Genomic DNA, 16749 nt, shown 5'->3' with positions numbered 1-16749 from the left:
GGAGACCTGCTCTTACCATCTGGGGGCAGGTCGCTGCCGTCGGAGATGTGGTGAGTGCGAAAGCGAACCCATATCTCCGACATATGGCACCTCGAGGGTATATCATCTGGTTTTTGGTAGTTACACCTTCACCTTACGGGAGGATTCCCACAGTACCCATTCACCTCCCACAAGGTGCATGAGTCTGCATAAAGCATTTTCCAGACGTTAAAAAAAAAGGGAGTCAGTGGATGCATGTGGCTCAGGACCGTTCTTTATGGCAGTCTATGGGGGAGGCTTATGTCCAGCAGTGGACGGATAATGGCTGAAATGATGATGATGATGATGATGAATAATATTAATATGATCAGTAGGCCAGTAGTCCAGTAACACGCGGCATGGAAAATTTGTGTATTTTCAAAATATTTCCCTTTTACACTTAATACCACGCCGCATCCATATTTATGTAAACTCGAGCGGTGCCGTGATTACGGGAGATTATGCAACTAACAAGTACCCGTGGTTGTGATGAAAATATCAATTTTCAACATAAAAAAAAAACACCTGATAACACTGACTTTTTATGCAATTTTGTAGTGTACTTTCAAGGAGTTTTTTATGTTAAAAAAATTTCGAATGTACTCATATTTAGAAGAAAGAGATTCAGAAATGTTTTATCCCCACGAATGCTTAGGTTGTGAACGAGCTATCGAGGTTTTTCCAAAAGACTACAGCATAGGGTTCTTAAAAAAAGAGATAAAGAACTCTCTTCAAGGTCTGCAACCCGCACCATCAACCGCTTACCATCAGTTGGGTCTATGCTCCTTCGCCACCTCAGTGTTATTAAAAAAAAATAACAATCCCTTTAATTCCGGACAAACATTGTCAGGACGGCAGTATTTGTAATTATACGCTATAGACCTTGATAAGGTGACTTTCCTATGGTTGACTGGGAGAGAATGCTTTTAGCATTAAGTCCGCCATGTACACATATTTGTACTAATGAATAAATAAATAAATAAAATAAGTGAAAGCAAACAGGGGAGAATTCTTTACCTAAAGTAGGACCATATATCAGCATAAGATCTTAGTATAAAAGTTTGTTTTTCTGTCGTTGCGTCAGTCCTTAACTGTTCACAGTTGAACATAGCCTCTCCCTTAATGGGGGGTTATGCTAGTAGTCATCAAGTTTGGCAGGCAGGTTGGCAACTGCAGTTTGGCTTCTGGTGATATTTTAAAACAGATGCTGTTACCCATTCCTCAACCCTTAGTTGCCTATTACGACATCCACGGGAAAGTCAGAGGTGGCCTTTTGTATGCTGGGATTTGTATGGCTTATTTTTAAAGTAACACCTGTAAATTAATGTCAAGAGTTTTTATTAACTTCACACATTCCAACATTCGCCCGTTCAATTTTGCCGTTACCGCGCGCACTCCACATCGGCTTTTAAATAAAACTGGCTTGCTAGTTAATTGAACGGGAGTTCTTCCGGGATTCGCGGGATTTCCACCGGGTTCCCGGGATTATTCAATGTACGACAATGTTGCATTCAGTTTTAAGAGGAAAATATTTTTTTGAAAATGCAAAGTGTTAGCTTGGATTTACCAATGGGTTTACAACTGTTTTTTTGTAGCTCATGATTTTAAATAGATTAACTTACTGTGCAGCGACAAATGAAGCAGCCATATGCCATTTCTGCTTATATTACATATTTATTCATTAATCCATCTTGTCCATCTTCATGTCAACCGTAATCTGTCCACTGTTGAACATAGGTCTGCCCCATAGACTGTCATATGGAACGGGGCTGTTCCTTATGGCAGTTTAACATTGCGAAGATTTTGTCAATACTTGCCATGCTTAACAAATGAGTTGGCAACTGCAGTTTTTCTTTTGGTATTGTTTTAAAAAGGATGCTACTGCTCCTTCCTCGACCAGTAAATTCCCTTAGTCGCCTCTTACATCTACGAGAAAGGACAGGGTGATCCATTTTGTGCCTTACATACCAACTCTCCTCATATTTAGCAATATTTTTGAAATATAAAAATCAAAAGCTAATAATTGTTATGTTAAAAATTTCGAAGCAAGTGGTGTTGGACCCTGTACTTTTTACTTTATCTTAATAGGCCATCTAAAAGTAATGCTTACTTACCGTGAAGCAGTTGTGTCTGCATGGCTGTGTTTCGGTTTGAAGGGTGGGATATGGCAGTGAATTTACAGCGTACAGAGGAATAACACCTGAGTCCTCAGGAATGACAACGCATGGGGGGTATCATGGGCGAAACAGTATACTCTTAGGTGGGCCGTCAGCTTGTTTGCCATTCTAAGTTGTATAGAAAAAAAGATATATTTCATTGATCCAAAATCCATGCATACGAAATTGAGAGGGAAAAAGCTAGTCTAATATAAATTCAACATGCAATTAACAATCTATTTTTCTATTTGTCCACAGACCACGCATCAGCTATCGTAGGCAACACAGCTCGTTTGCGATGCCGCATCGACGGCAAGTCCTGTGGTGATCTCCACAGCATCAAGTGGTACAAAGCTGATTCCAGAGTATATGTGTACTCAGCGTCCAAAGATGCAGCGATCAACAGGCCAGAAGGAGAGATGATGGACAGGTCAGTGAAATTTATTAGGTATTTTTTCGCAATTTTTGGTAAAGATTTCTCTGTTTGCAAAATTTTGAAGAAATAAAATTTTTAGAGAAAAGTAAAATTGGCTTGGAGAAATTTGGGTTTTTTTTGGACTTTTGGGTAACACTTTTGGTGCCTGTAAACTCTACTCATATCAAGGGATACCACGTGGAAGTCGACCTGATGGTTATATCAATAGAATTACTAAACCTTATTACCAATAATCCCTTTCTTCATATATGGAGTTTTTTTTTATGGATGTTAATGGAATGGTAATCCCACCATACGCCAACCCCGATATACGCTAGTACAGCACCAGTAACGGATGATAGGTGGGAATGAGGAAACAGGTTAGTAAGACCAGCGTAATGAATACATCTGAGATTCAATACGATGGTTTCCAGGGGGAACCACGAGGAAATCAACCTGACAGAGTGTATTTGCTAGCAATGGAACTAGTAGTTCGTATTACTAACAGTACCTTCCCCCTTATATGGGGATTGTGAAAGTAGATAATGCATAAAAATTAAGTACCTAAAAGTAGAGGATTTTTCAGCTGGTTTCCTCTGCTACTCCATAAGGATTTTATCATAAAGATATAATAGAGATAATGGCTACGTTAAGACATAAAACTAAGCACGATTAAAAAGCAGTAATACAGCGTTCCAACGCCACGTGCACGCTCTTAATGTCAGCGGTGTGTTTCATGCAATAATCGTTGATGTGAAGTATAACAGGACACGGGAACTATCTCTTATTACGTGTTAACATAACAACATACTCGTATAATATGACAAATGTTTTTGGAATTATTATTCTAGTAATTTATTTTATTATTTTATTTTTTATTTATTTATCCAATTTATTGTAATAATCTCTGTGTTTTTACTTTATTTGTTTACTCTCTCTCTCTACAGTTTAATAAGTCGACAGAATTTAAGATTTGTTAAAATTGTTACTAAAACAAAATTAGTACCAAATTTTAGTCATTCGAAATAGATAAAAGTTTAATTTATTTTTTATGTATACTACTGTTGGACATGACAGACTGTTTTATTTGGATCGATTATTTATTTGTCTATATTTTCAACAGATTTTAAAATGAAGGAGATTCTAAATTCGATTGTATTTTTTATTATTTATTACCTCATAACTCCTTTACATAAGTAAAGTTCTTCCATATCGGTTTATAAAAACCGATATGGAAGATTATTTTTGTATCTGAAAGGATATATGTACTTACAGATTGGTTTCATAGATTTTTTGTCAAAATCGGTTTGGTAGTTCGGTTTTTTTTATACAACTTAGAATGGCAAACAAGCTGACGGCCCACCTGATGGAAAGTGGTAACCGTCGCCTATAGACATGAGCAGTACCATGTATATAACAGAGTATACTGTTTCACCCATGATACGCGTTGCCATTCCTGAGGACTCAAGTGTTATTCCTCTGTACCCTGTAAATTCACGCCATATCCCACCCTTCAAACCGAAACGCAACGATGTAAACACAACTGCTTTACGGTTGAAACACGAATGGGGCAGAGGTACCCAAGCAATCGACTTTTGTACAAAGTCTCCCTCTGGTTTTTAAATCAGTGGACATTATATACAGACGTAAACCACTACCGTAATCCAAGTACCTGCATTCTAAATTTAAATTTATTGACAAATTATGTTATAAATGGTAAACAAAAAAACAATCAATAATATTACATAAAATTTAAATAGTTATATATTACTGAAATGGTAATATGTCTATACGGTAGCGCCATCTACCACTCTTATTGGATCCACAGAAAATCAACGTTTAAGCGTTATGTTTGAATGACAAAACACTTAGCTGAGTGGTGGCCATTTTGGTCGCATAATTCTTAATTAGGTATAAGTTTATTTCTGTATTTCCTTTTTCTTTAAGTTTATAATGGTTTATGTTTAATTTGAAATTGTTATTAATATTGTTATTGTACTGTATCAGCCGTTAACTCCACTGCGAAATACAGCTTGCTAAATATTGGGGGGAGGGAGGGTTACCAGTAGTTGCCACGCTTGGCAGACGCATTGACAACTACAATTAGATCTTTAGTGATGTTTTAAGAGGGACGCTGCTGTCCATCCCTCCACCACACGTTACTGATATGTGCCAAATAAATATTTATCTTTCTTTATTCCCTATACTATTTTTGCAAACAGTCTGTGAGAGAATAGCCACTCGTTTTGTCTACCCAATCGAAGATAGCCGCCGCGTGTATATCATGAATGTATTTTAACACCGATTTCAACCGCCGATCGTGCAATATTTATGTCTCATACAATCGTAAACAGGTCGCTAGTCTAGACACCCCATTTGTTACTTACGATCTGTTTAAAATGAAATATACCAAATTGAACCTTACGGCCTGAAGGATAAAAGGCATTTAAAACGCAAACCGTGTTCTATCAGTTGGTATTTGCTGTAAAACTAATAGAATGAGTAATGAGATCCAAATGGCAGAGCTATTACATGTCTGATTATTTTTTATTGGTACTAAAGGATATAGCAAACAAGTTGTACACCTGATGGGAAGTGGTAACCATTGTCTATAGGGATCGCTAGTAATGGGGTTTACTAACAGTAATATATCCTATAAAGTCGACCTCCACGTGGTTCTCTCTAATAATATCTAGGAGGGAGGAAAGGGATTGTTAGTAATGGAGACTGAGAATCCTATTGCTAGCAATATACCCAACCAGGTCGACCTCCTCGCGGTTCTCCCTGGAAACTATCATGGTTAATTCCTGATGAATTCATCATGATGGGCTAACTGGCCTGTTTTAATTCTCATCTATCACCCTACACTGGTGCTCCGCCAGCGTATCCCGTTAGCGCAGGCGGGGATACCATACCATTTTCACCCATAAAAAAAAAACTGTCATTGCCAACCCGCCTGTTCAGCGTGGTAACTACAGGTAAAATTCTTATGAAGAAGTCTCTGTCCAGCAGTGGACAGTTACAGGCTGATGTAATTATCGAATATAAACAATTGTGACTGGCTCCTTTACTATAGTTTTTGAATTAAGTACTACACCAGTTGCTAGGAAACCTTTTGTTATATTAAAATAGAGAATTTAAGTTTTTTTTTTCTCTTCATTCTATTCCCTTGCAATAGAATAAAAATAATAAAATAGTCTATTTCATTAGAAATTTATGAAAAATTTATGTAAATAAATAAATAAATGACACGACTAGAAGTCAGTCTGCTGATGTCCAATAGTAAAAGTTCGACAAATAAAAGACGAACCAATTAATTAATTGATTGCTTGCAATCTGTTACGGATTACATTTAGATAGTATTCCTGTGGCAATTTCTACATCATTCATTATTGTATTCTACAGAAAAACGGACTTTAATTGTAAGAAAATCAATTATTTTGATTTATTAACTAAATAATTTATTTTCTTAATTGATTGCTTGGGTACCTCTGTGCCATTCGTGTTTCAACCGTGAAGCAGTTGTGTTTACATGGCTGTGTTTCGGTTTGAAGGGTGGAATATGGCGTGAATTTACTGGGTACAGAGGAATAACACCTGAGTCCTCAGGAATGGCAACGCATGGGTGGTATCATGGACGAAACAGTATACTCTGTTATGTCCATGGTACTGCTCATGTCTATAGGCGACGGTTACCACTTTCCATCAGGTGGGCCGTCAGCTTGTTTGTCATTCTAAGTTGTATAAAAAAAAATACACGGCGATCGAATCCGCTACCGTCGGAAAATAAAATTTCTTATGTCACTACAGTTAGTTCACCATGATAGTCTAATTCAATGGTATAGTGAGTAGTCGTGACGACTGAATAATCGAATCGCCATATTCCACCTTTCAATTCGATGATTAAATCGAATAGCAATAGATAGAAATTAATCCTATTGACACGTAATCCGAGCCGAGCCGACTCGAGGTGGGTAATAAGCTTGGACCGGATTTATTAACGAGTGATAATGGAGTTTGTATTGTGACCGTTGTTTCTCATGTGTGACGTCAGCAAACGCCACATTTTGTTATTTCGATAGTTCGTTCCGTTCCTTTTATAGAATAGAAAGGATTTTTTTTTAATTATTTAGACATAAATACACATTTTTTTCCTTTTTTTTTTTTAATTTGGTTTGTGTTTCTCATGTTTGGTTATAGTTTTATGGTATAAATTTATATATTAATTTAATTACCAGTGAGAAACTTTGGATAAAAGTCGTTTGCTTGGGCACCTCTGTACCATTTGTGTTTCTATCGTGAAGCATAGCTGTGTTTCGATTTGAAGGGCGGAGTATGGCAGTGAATTTACAGGGTACAAATGAATAACACCTGAGTCCTCAGGAATGGCAACGCTTGGGAAGTATCATGGGCGAAACAGTATACACTGTTATGTCCATAGTACTGCTCATGTCTATATGCGACGGTTACCACTTTCTATTAGGTGGGCCGTCAGCTTGTTTGCCATTCTAACTTGCATAAAAAAAAAATTAAATATAATATTAAATTATTAAGACTATATAATTATACCTTTAATAACAAATTGTTTAAAATGTGGTATATCTTTTTCCATCGTGATGAGAGTTTTGTGGTATTAATTTCATTTATTTATTTATTTATTTATGTACACTTTATTGCACCATTTATAGAATAGTAAACACATTTAACTGTAATAAGAAATGACACAAAAGGCGGCCTTATCGCTAAGCAATCTCTTCCAGACAAGCTTTGGGTAGAGAACATTGAGAAAACAAAGAAAAATAAAGGGTAGGTGGCGCACTATTATATTAGTACTATTATATATAAACAAATATATACAAAGATATATACATTTACATGTATATACATATACATACATTAATTTCATTTAATATTGTTATATACAATAAAAACTTTTATATACACATATGAGTAGATGTTTACTAAATATAATGGTTTCCAAATGACGAAATTCAAATGTTTTCTCTAAAAACGTTATAAAGTTTACTTCTAACTGACTGTTAAATGATGTTTTCAATGTAAGGTTGGCAAACTGCGGTATTGATAAATTTTTGTATTGTTTTCTTTTTAATGGTTCATTTCTGTTTGCAAACTGTTATTGTAACTTATAATAAATAAATAAATAAATGTCAATCATGCTGTGAACACATGTTTTTTTATTGTAACCTAGTATAAAAACCATAATTACCCACATATGAACCTAACATGGCTATAATTTGTTACGCGTGCCTCATTAAAATAAAATAATTATATAATACACTATTTCCACTAGACACTGTAAATGGTGGACTTGAAACCATTATGACATTATCTACCAGTCAACAGCGTAGACAGAAATAACAATAATTTACGCTGCAAAATAATGAGCAAATAAATAGAAATAAAAAACAACATAGAGTATTTACATATCGTGTAAAATAGTAATACATAAATAACATGTGTGTATATATATATATATATATATATATATATATATATATATATATATATATATATATATATATATATACCACATGTTTTTATTTTTTGCGAAAGAGGTTTTTTTTGAATCGAAGCATTTGGCGTTCCATTGTTTCTGCCTACCCTAATGGGAGACAGGCGTGAAGGATATGTATATAATTAAATAAATGATTAATCAAAATAATCAATCAAGTATCGATCTGTACTATATATTCTTTCTTAAGAAATTACCATATTATTAGTTAAATGTCAATGTTTTAAAGATTTTTTATTATTACAGTACAGATTAATATTTTGAAGTATTATTATGGGAACGCTTTCAAACACGATTTATTACTTTCGCCAAGACTGCATATATTTCTATTTCAGACGTCTGAGGTATTAGTGCATTAATTTTTCATTCCCAACACTTGCGCCTTTGGCGGTAATGTCAGATTTTCTAACGTGCTATTTCTAGACATTTCCCATTTAATTTGGCTTGTGATTTACCAGGTGTTTTCTTGTGGATCCTTTGTTCGATACTTAAGAGATAATAGCGTCAAGCTAGTATATTTAATATTGATCCCCTTTTTCGTGAAAACGTCGAATCTATTTTACCTATTAAAGTGTTTTGTGTTTTTATATTACGCTACATTCTTCATTTGAAAGAAAGTGTTAAAGCACTTCCATTGTTTTGTAAGAGTTTTTAGTTTTTATAAATAAAACATTAGTCTATAGTTCAAACCTTAAATTATTAAGTATATAGATTGACAATGTAAATAAATAACATGTATATTAGAACGAGATAGAAATGTAGAATACTCAAGTAAGCGTTATAAATAAGCTCGAAGCCGATTTGTCAAAATTGTGCATTTTCGCGTAATTACGCTTTCAAGAAAATACTTTAAATTAATTATTAATTTAAAAATATTTGGCAGGAAAAAGATATCTATTTTAAGCCAATAAATAAATAAATGAATAAATAAATAAGGTAACTCAACCTTTTTTTTATACAACTTAAAATGGCAAACAAGCTGACAGCCCACCTGATGGAAAATGGTAACCGTCGCCTATAGACATGAGCAGTACCATGGACATAACAGAGTATACTGTTTCGCCCATAATATTCCCCATGCGTTGCCATTCCTGAGGACTCAGGTGTTATTCCTCTGTACTCTGTAAATTCACGCCATATCCCACCCTTCAAACCGAAACATATATCTGTATGTATTTTTGTAACATAAAAAAACAAAAAAAAACATGATATCTGAATCAATTTTAATTTTCTCTTTTTATTTGTCGTTTCAAGTATAATAAACAAAAAAATAGACGGAATTCATATAAAATGTAAAGTACATTAATGAAGACTTAACAGCTATGAATTTACCATTTAAAATACTCATTCGAAACAATTGCCTAACGCTGAATTAAACCGCGCCGCGTATTGGTGATAAATAACTTTGCATATGCATTAACTCCAATAAATTCTACTCGGCACCTTAATCCCTCGGCGCGATAATAATGTATCGATCGACACACGCTCACGTGACACAGTGAGTCCACGTACACCACGTAATATATTACATGTATCACGATTGTACTGTCGACGAAGAAATTGGCTTGTATGTTGTATAAATGATGATTTATTTGCATTACTGGGAACTATGTGTTTATAAAATATACTAGTTCTTGGTGTTATATATTATTATTTATTAATTATATTGTATTAATTGTAAGTAAAAATACCGTCTGTTGAATCGATGTAGTGTATATTTTGTTATAATTCATTTGTTTTCAATTTTCTTTTTTATTAAACAACTACTATCTATCAATTTTTCTAAAAAGGTTCATTTTAAACAATTAGTATTAGGTCGTACTTTAAGGTAGAAGTAAAATCAGTAGTTTTTTATTCTATCATTGAAATCGGATATTTTTCTCAAATGAGTATGTGTCGAAAAATGAGAAATGCCCATGACAAAACAGTGAAATATGCACATTAAAATAAATTATTTATAACAAAGTCGTAAGAATAGAAAACCTTCCATCGTCATATCATCATATCAGCTTTTAACTGTCCACTGCTGAACATAAGGGGAGGCCCCTTAGGGGGTTTTGCTAGTAATTGCCACGCCTGACAGATGGATTGGCAACCGCAATTAAGCTTTAGAGATATTTAAAGAAGGACGCTGCTGCCCACCTCTTGCCTTTGCAAATATTCTATATATTTTAATATAGTTATCTATAACAAAACCGTAAGGCTATAAAAGTAGGTAGGGGGGTAGCAAACAAGTATACCGCCCACCTGGTGGCTACCGTAGCCTATGAACGTCTACAACACTAGGGGTATTACGTGCGTTTTGCTGTTCCTGAAGAAACCTCTTTACCCTTTTTTTAAGAACCCCATGTTGTAGTTTCATGGGAAAACCTCGAACAGGGAGCTCATTATATAACCTGAGAGTTTGTAGGAGGAAGCATCTTTGAAATCGCTCTGTATGCGACTACCTAAGTTATGGCGGTATATATATATATATATATATATATATATATGTATATATAATATTTATTATATAATATATTATTACATTTATAATATAATCTCAAATAAAAAGAGTATTAAAATACTTTTACTAAGGAAAGTATTTATTTGTTTATTTTATTTTATATTTATATTCCCAAAGAGGTTGACGTTAGGCAGACGGCCGGTCGTAAAACTATAAATCTTTTTGTAAAATGTTTAAAAAACATATGCTCCACATAATATTTAGGATAAGGTTAAGCAGAAGAAGAAGAATGTGTTGACATAATAATAAAGTATTAGTTAATAATAAAAATGTCGTCGTATCAATCGACACGCTTACATGTGACACAGTGAGTCCACGTACAACGCGGAATACGAGTATATTACATGTTTTGTGATTGTACTGATAAAGAAATACGACTGTATGTTGTATAAATGAAGATTTATTTTGCATTACCGAGAATCGTGTCGCATTACCTGGCCTACTAGTAAATAAATTTATATATTACTAATAACAAATTCGTAAGGGTAATTAATTTAAATATTCAAATTTTTATCAATAACAAAATCGTATGTGTCGAAAATTCACACATTTTTTGTAATCTGATTAATAAAGGATAAATTAATAAATAAAATAAATTGTAATTAAATTATCAGTCATGAGGTCAAAAAGTCTGTATATTAAAATAATTAGTAACAAAATTTATGTTTCCATCTAATCGTAAGAATTGAAAATGCAAAACAAACAAACTAAAGTTTCATGCCAATCATCAGAACGAGCGGCGGTCCTCCACCGTGCGTTTTTCAATGCACTTTCTTCCACGCACAACCATTCTTTGGAAGCAACTTCCAGCAGCAGTAGTTCCGAACCGATACGACAACATAACCTTCAAGAAAAGAGCATATTCCTTTTTAAATGGCCGGCAGCACACCTGCAATGCAAAAATGTAAAAAAAAGTAATTATTCTTTTTTTTTAAATATTAATTTCAATTAAATATAACTAAATCAGGTCCCCTGAGTATATTATTAGTCATACGTACCTACAGTTTTTAAAGTCATGATTTAATGACTAATCGGATTTGAATGACGAATGGTGATTACTTAAAAAAATATATGTAATTTATCATAATCGGTTGAGTACGTCATAGTTAAATATAGAGTTAATTTTAAACTATAACCAGATAGTGGTAATCAGAAAAAACAAAGCACGAGAAGAATATTAGGTATCACACTGATCTTCTAAATAATATAACTCTGATTGCCGTTGACTGTTCACTGCTGAACATAGGCCTCCCTCTTTGTGGGTTTTCCAGTAGTTGCCATGCTTGGCAGGCGATTTGGCAACAGCAGTTTGCGTTTGGTAATGCTTTAGGAAAGACACTGCTGCCCATTCTTCGACTATTAAGTTTCTTTAGTCGACTCTTACGACATTCATGGGAAAGAAACGGGTGGCCCAGTCTATACCGAAACCACACAACTTGTAAAATTTTAATTAATTAAATTTAATTGCCACCCGTGATTTTAAACTGAAAAGTGCCAACAACAGGGGGGACATAGAAAATAATGAAAAAAAAAAAATAGCGGATAACTAACTAACAAGTAAACGAGAGAACTTGCGACAGAAGCAAGTTGATTAACTAACTCCGTGGTAATGTTACAACGTGACGGGAAGTGCAACCACGTAGATGCGGCGGTGTAAAGTGGAAGCTGAAGCGGGAACGGGAGCGGAAGCAGAAACTTAAGCGAGAAACGTAATAACGCCGATCGCTTCTAAAATGTAATACGATATAGTAATGCAAATTATATTCATATAAATGGAGTAAAAATAAAGAAAGCCTTGGAACGGTGAGGTTACTCCGTGAGGCCTGTGAAGATCTCAGGAAGTTTCTGTGTTTCTGGGCGAAGTTGGGTTGGCTATTCTAGCCACGACTCATACGCACAACGGCCCAAATGAGAGGCTAAGCGCGGAAAAGAGAGTCCAATTTACATTGCATTACATTACATGGAGTAAAAATACAATGTACTCGTATTTTGTCTGTAAGATATCGTAGGGGATTAATAAACAAAATCTAACCACAATGTTACCACTGAATTTAATACAGATGGCGCTGTACATTTTTATTTAGTGGTATTTATTCTTTATTTATTAAATAAATAAATATCACAAAACACATTCTAAGCGCCATCTATAACCAAATTCATTCATGCTTGTACTATGGGTATTATACAAAAGAGACACCACGCCAGTATACACAGTCCAACATTATATGCCAGCTACAAACCCAGCGACCTGAAGGTCGTCGCCTCCGGAGTAGAAGCCGGGGTAATGGGGTCCCAAGGCCCCTACCTCGCTCGCCCATACATCATCCGGTGGGAAAAGAGAAGACTTTGTTGTTGTTGTTGTTATACAAAAGATACAAATAAAATAGTATCCAACGCCATGCGGTCATGGTATAGAATGGGCTACCCTTTTCCTTCCCATACGTGTCGTAATAGGCGACTAAGGGAACTTAATGGTCGGATTGGTAGCATCGTCCTTTTTAAAACATCACTAACGTTTAACAGTTGCCAACCGGTCTGCTAAGTGTGGCAACTACTGGCAAAACTTCCCTTATAGGAGAAACCTATGTTCGGCAGTGGTCAAGTTATATATATTCTTTATTGCACTTGTAAATTACATTGTTAATGCATTTATAAATATTGTGAGCAAGGGTGGACTTATCTCTGACAGAGATCTCTTCCAGTCAACCCAATGCAGTTAGAAAACATGTTGTTAGCGGGTAGCTGATATGCTACAACTATTAAAGGCTGATATGGTATTATCGCTACCGCTTATGATTTGGACTACATTTAAATAAGTACGGTCTGAATGTTCATATTTATGTTTAGCATTAGGGTTAATTTAAATTTAAATTAGGTGACAGATAGTTTATCTGGTTGTGTCGAGTTCGTGGTTTAATTATATCTTCAATGTCAAGACTCAAGATTTAGTTTCCAGATCAGAGCACACAGAGATACCTTGGAAACTGTGGCTCGAAGTTTTGGGTTTTTGACGACATTTGAATATTGAGAAGCAGTCAGTTTGTGTAATGAATAAAAGTTTTTATAATAACTACTATATATAAACTTGCCGTATGTGCCCCGACATAGAATGGGCCACCCCTTCTCCGTGGGTGTCGTAAGGGAGAGCAAGGGATGGGCAACAGCGCCCCTCTAAAAACATCTCTAAAAACTTAATTGCGGTTGCCAACCCGCCATGCCAAGCGTATCAACTACTGGCAAAACTTTCCCCATAAGGGGAAGCTTATGTCCAGCAGTGGACAGTTATAAAAAAAAAATAAAATAAAAATTAGTTAAATCAGTTAATGGCTGATACATTATTTTTTTTAATATTTCCCATGTGCAGACATCGTCCAGTCACAATTCGATCATATTAATGAGACGAAATACACTGTACACACTTGGTTTAGTCAGGGGTTAGCAGCAGTAATAGAAGCCAACACAGTATTTTTTGGAAATTTTGTCTATCTATATATTACTTCAAACATCACACAAAAATTACTGTATCAAATTTAAAACGGTTTTAATTATTGTACTTTGGAAGAGCAAACTTAAAAAATGGTGTATGTTTGTCTTGATACGCCATATAGAATCAGTTCATTTCGTTGATTTTTCTACTTCAGAAATCCGTGTATACGAAGTAGCGGGAAAATAGAATTAAAAAAAATAAAAAAATTATTTGGTGCTGTTCCGAAGTAGTTAATGGTTTTCATCAGGTAGACCATTAGCTTGGATGCTATTCAATTTGCTTACGAAAAAAGGATTCAACTATGCGGTGTTTTAGTAAACTTTGAACTCAAATCCACATCCGCGTTAACCAAACTCTGGTTGTACCGTTAACCGCCGGTCTGAACTTACTTTTAATTACGCCATAACATTGCTAATTAGTGCAGTTAGACGAAATTCTGGTGATTTCTCGGATATGGTTATAGTCCGTAACTACGAGACTGGAAGACGTTTTGATGCAATTATTGTTATATTTGTAATTTATAAGAAACTTGGATGTTTCCTTGTTTTAGTTGTTTAATACGTGTTTTGATTACATTTACCATGTAATATAACTTCCCATGATCTTACAAAGTCATCCAGTACCAGATAAATTTAAAGTTTTTCAATGGATGACAATGTAACCTTTTTTTTTTATACAACTTAGAATGGCAAACAAGCTGACGGCCCACCTGATGGAAAGTGGTAACCGTCGCCTATAGACATGAGCAGTACCATGGACATAACAAAGTATACTGTTTCGCCTATGATACCCCCCATGCGTTGCCATTGCTGAGGACTCAGGTGCTATTCCTCCGTACCCAGTAAATTCACGCCATATTCAAATCGAAACACAACCTTCAAGAAAAGAGCGTATTCCGTTTTAAAGGATGGCAGCATATTTGTAATTCATCTAGTATTGGGGGTGTTTATGGGTGGTGGTAGTAATTTACTAACAGGCAAGTCGTATGCTTATTTGCTCCCTGTGTTATAAAAAAACATGATATTTTTGCTTGCGTTATCAGTATATGACTGCCGGTGGGATATCAGAGAACGATGTTAGGTAAGGATGAAGGTAGAACAGTTTTTTTTAATGGATGTTAATGGAATGGTAACCCCGCCTATGCTATCGGTATACACCGGCGGGGCACCAGTGAGGGATGATAGGTAAGGGTGAAGCAGTTCAGTTAGCCCATCATGACGAATTCAACAAGAATTGTTTACGATGGTTTCCAAGGGGAACTAAGCACTATACTATAGCAGCTAAGTTCTCAGGAATGGCAACGCGTGAGAGATACTATACGAGTATATGTCATAGTATATACTGCGATGTCCATAATGCTGTTCGTGTCTTACCGTTTTCCATCTTCTATAAAAACAAAAATATAGTGATTATTGTGGATAGTTGGATAAATAATCGTATTTCAACTGACATATAAGTGCAATTACATTGACAAATGTCTCAATGGGACAGTATCAGATCGCTGTTCGAGAATATTCCATTCCATGCCGGGGGCGAAGTGCCGGAATTTTATTCCATCGGTACCCGATATACCGGTATGCTGGAATTACCGGTAAAATTATTGTGTCATTAAAACGGTGCATGTCCTGCGTGTTTATCTGATTATATTTAGAAAATCACGTCGCTCATAATATTTAAATAGGTATGGTTTTTTATCTGTTTTTTTGTAACTTAGAATGTGAATTCCATTTATGATTTTTTTTTTATAGTCTTATAAAAAAACTAACAAACGAGGTAAACGAGCGGCTCACCTGATGGTAAGTGACTACCGCCGCCCATTAGCACCCGCAACACCAAAGGCATTGCAGGTGCGCTGCCGGCCTTTTAAAAAGGAATATGCTTTTTTCTTGAAGGTTACGATGTCGTATCGGTTCGGAAATACTGTTGCTGGAAGTTGATTTTAAAGCCTGGTTGTACGTGGAAGTAAGTGTTCTGAATAACGAATGGTGGAGGACCGCCATTTGTCCAGATGGTTGTGATGAAACTTTAGTTTTTGGCGGATTGTACGTTGGTGAAAATCAGTAGCAGGTATCAGTTCGAACAATTCCTGGGAACATTCTTACAGATCACGGATCTTATTTCAATTACAATATAAATAATTTAAAACATTGCTTACCTAAAAATTTTTTGTCAAATCTCTCAGTAATTAATTAATTAATTTTTTAATCGGTATGATGAAGACACACACACACACGCACACGCACGCACATACGCACGCACGCACGTTCGTTCGCACGCACGCACGCACGCACGCACACACGCACACGAACGCACACACGCACGCACGTATGTACGCACGCACGCACACACGCACGCACGCACGCACACACGCACACAACCAAGTTTAATTTGTATCATGAATCAGACACGTGTAACATCACTATTCAGAGAACATACGAATCAAAACTTCCGAGCCATTTGTCTCTATTCCAAATATCCAACTGCTGTTGCACAGATTAATAGTCATACATGTATTTTGTTTCACTCTAAAAACTCCTGTTAGTTGAGACAACGCATTCATGTTGATTACCGTACGATACCGATTTAATACGGGTAACTGGCGGTGAATAAATCAGATATAAATCGGACTGTATC

General features: G+C 35.4%; 1 protein-coding gene and 1 long non-coding RNA gene across 10 annotated transcripts in view; one reads left to right on the top strand and one right to left on the bottom strand.

Annotated features, from left to right (window-relative positions):
- The window catches only part of LOC113514629 (hemicentin-1), a 573783-nt gene that overhangs the window by 304639 nt on the left and 252395 nt on the right, over positions 1–16749 (top strand). For all 9 annotated transcript variants that reach the window (XM_052891885.1, XM_052891877.1, XM_052891883.1 and 6 more), the window contains exon 3: positions 2433–2604. In XM_052891885.1, the coding sequence (XP_052747845.1) occupies positions 2433–2604 (172 nt within the window). The remainder of the gene's footprint in view (positions 1–2432; positions 2605–16749) is intronic.
- LOC128200017 (uncharacterized) lies at positions 11236–11656 on the bottom strand. The gene is made up of 2 exons (XR_008252493.1): positions 11627–11656; positions 11236–11517 (listed from the first exon to the last, which is right to left on the bottom strand). It is a non-coding gene; the product is annotated as an uncharacterized LOC128200017 (long non-coding RNA).

The sequence above is a fragment of the Galleria mellonella genome, unplaced genomic scaffold, assembly GCF_026898425.1.
Source record: "Galleria mellonella isolate WM207_F2 unplaced genomic scaffold, CSIRO_AGI_GalMel_v1 utg146, whole genome shotgun sequence".
Lineage (NCBI taxonomy): Eukaryota > Metazoa > Arthropoda > Insecta > Lepidoptera > Pyralidae > Galleria > Galleria mellonella.
The sequence above is the reverse complement of the archived record's forward strand: the minus strand, read 5'-3'. Positions and strand labels throughout refer to the sequence as shown.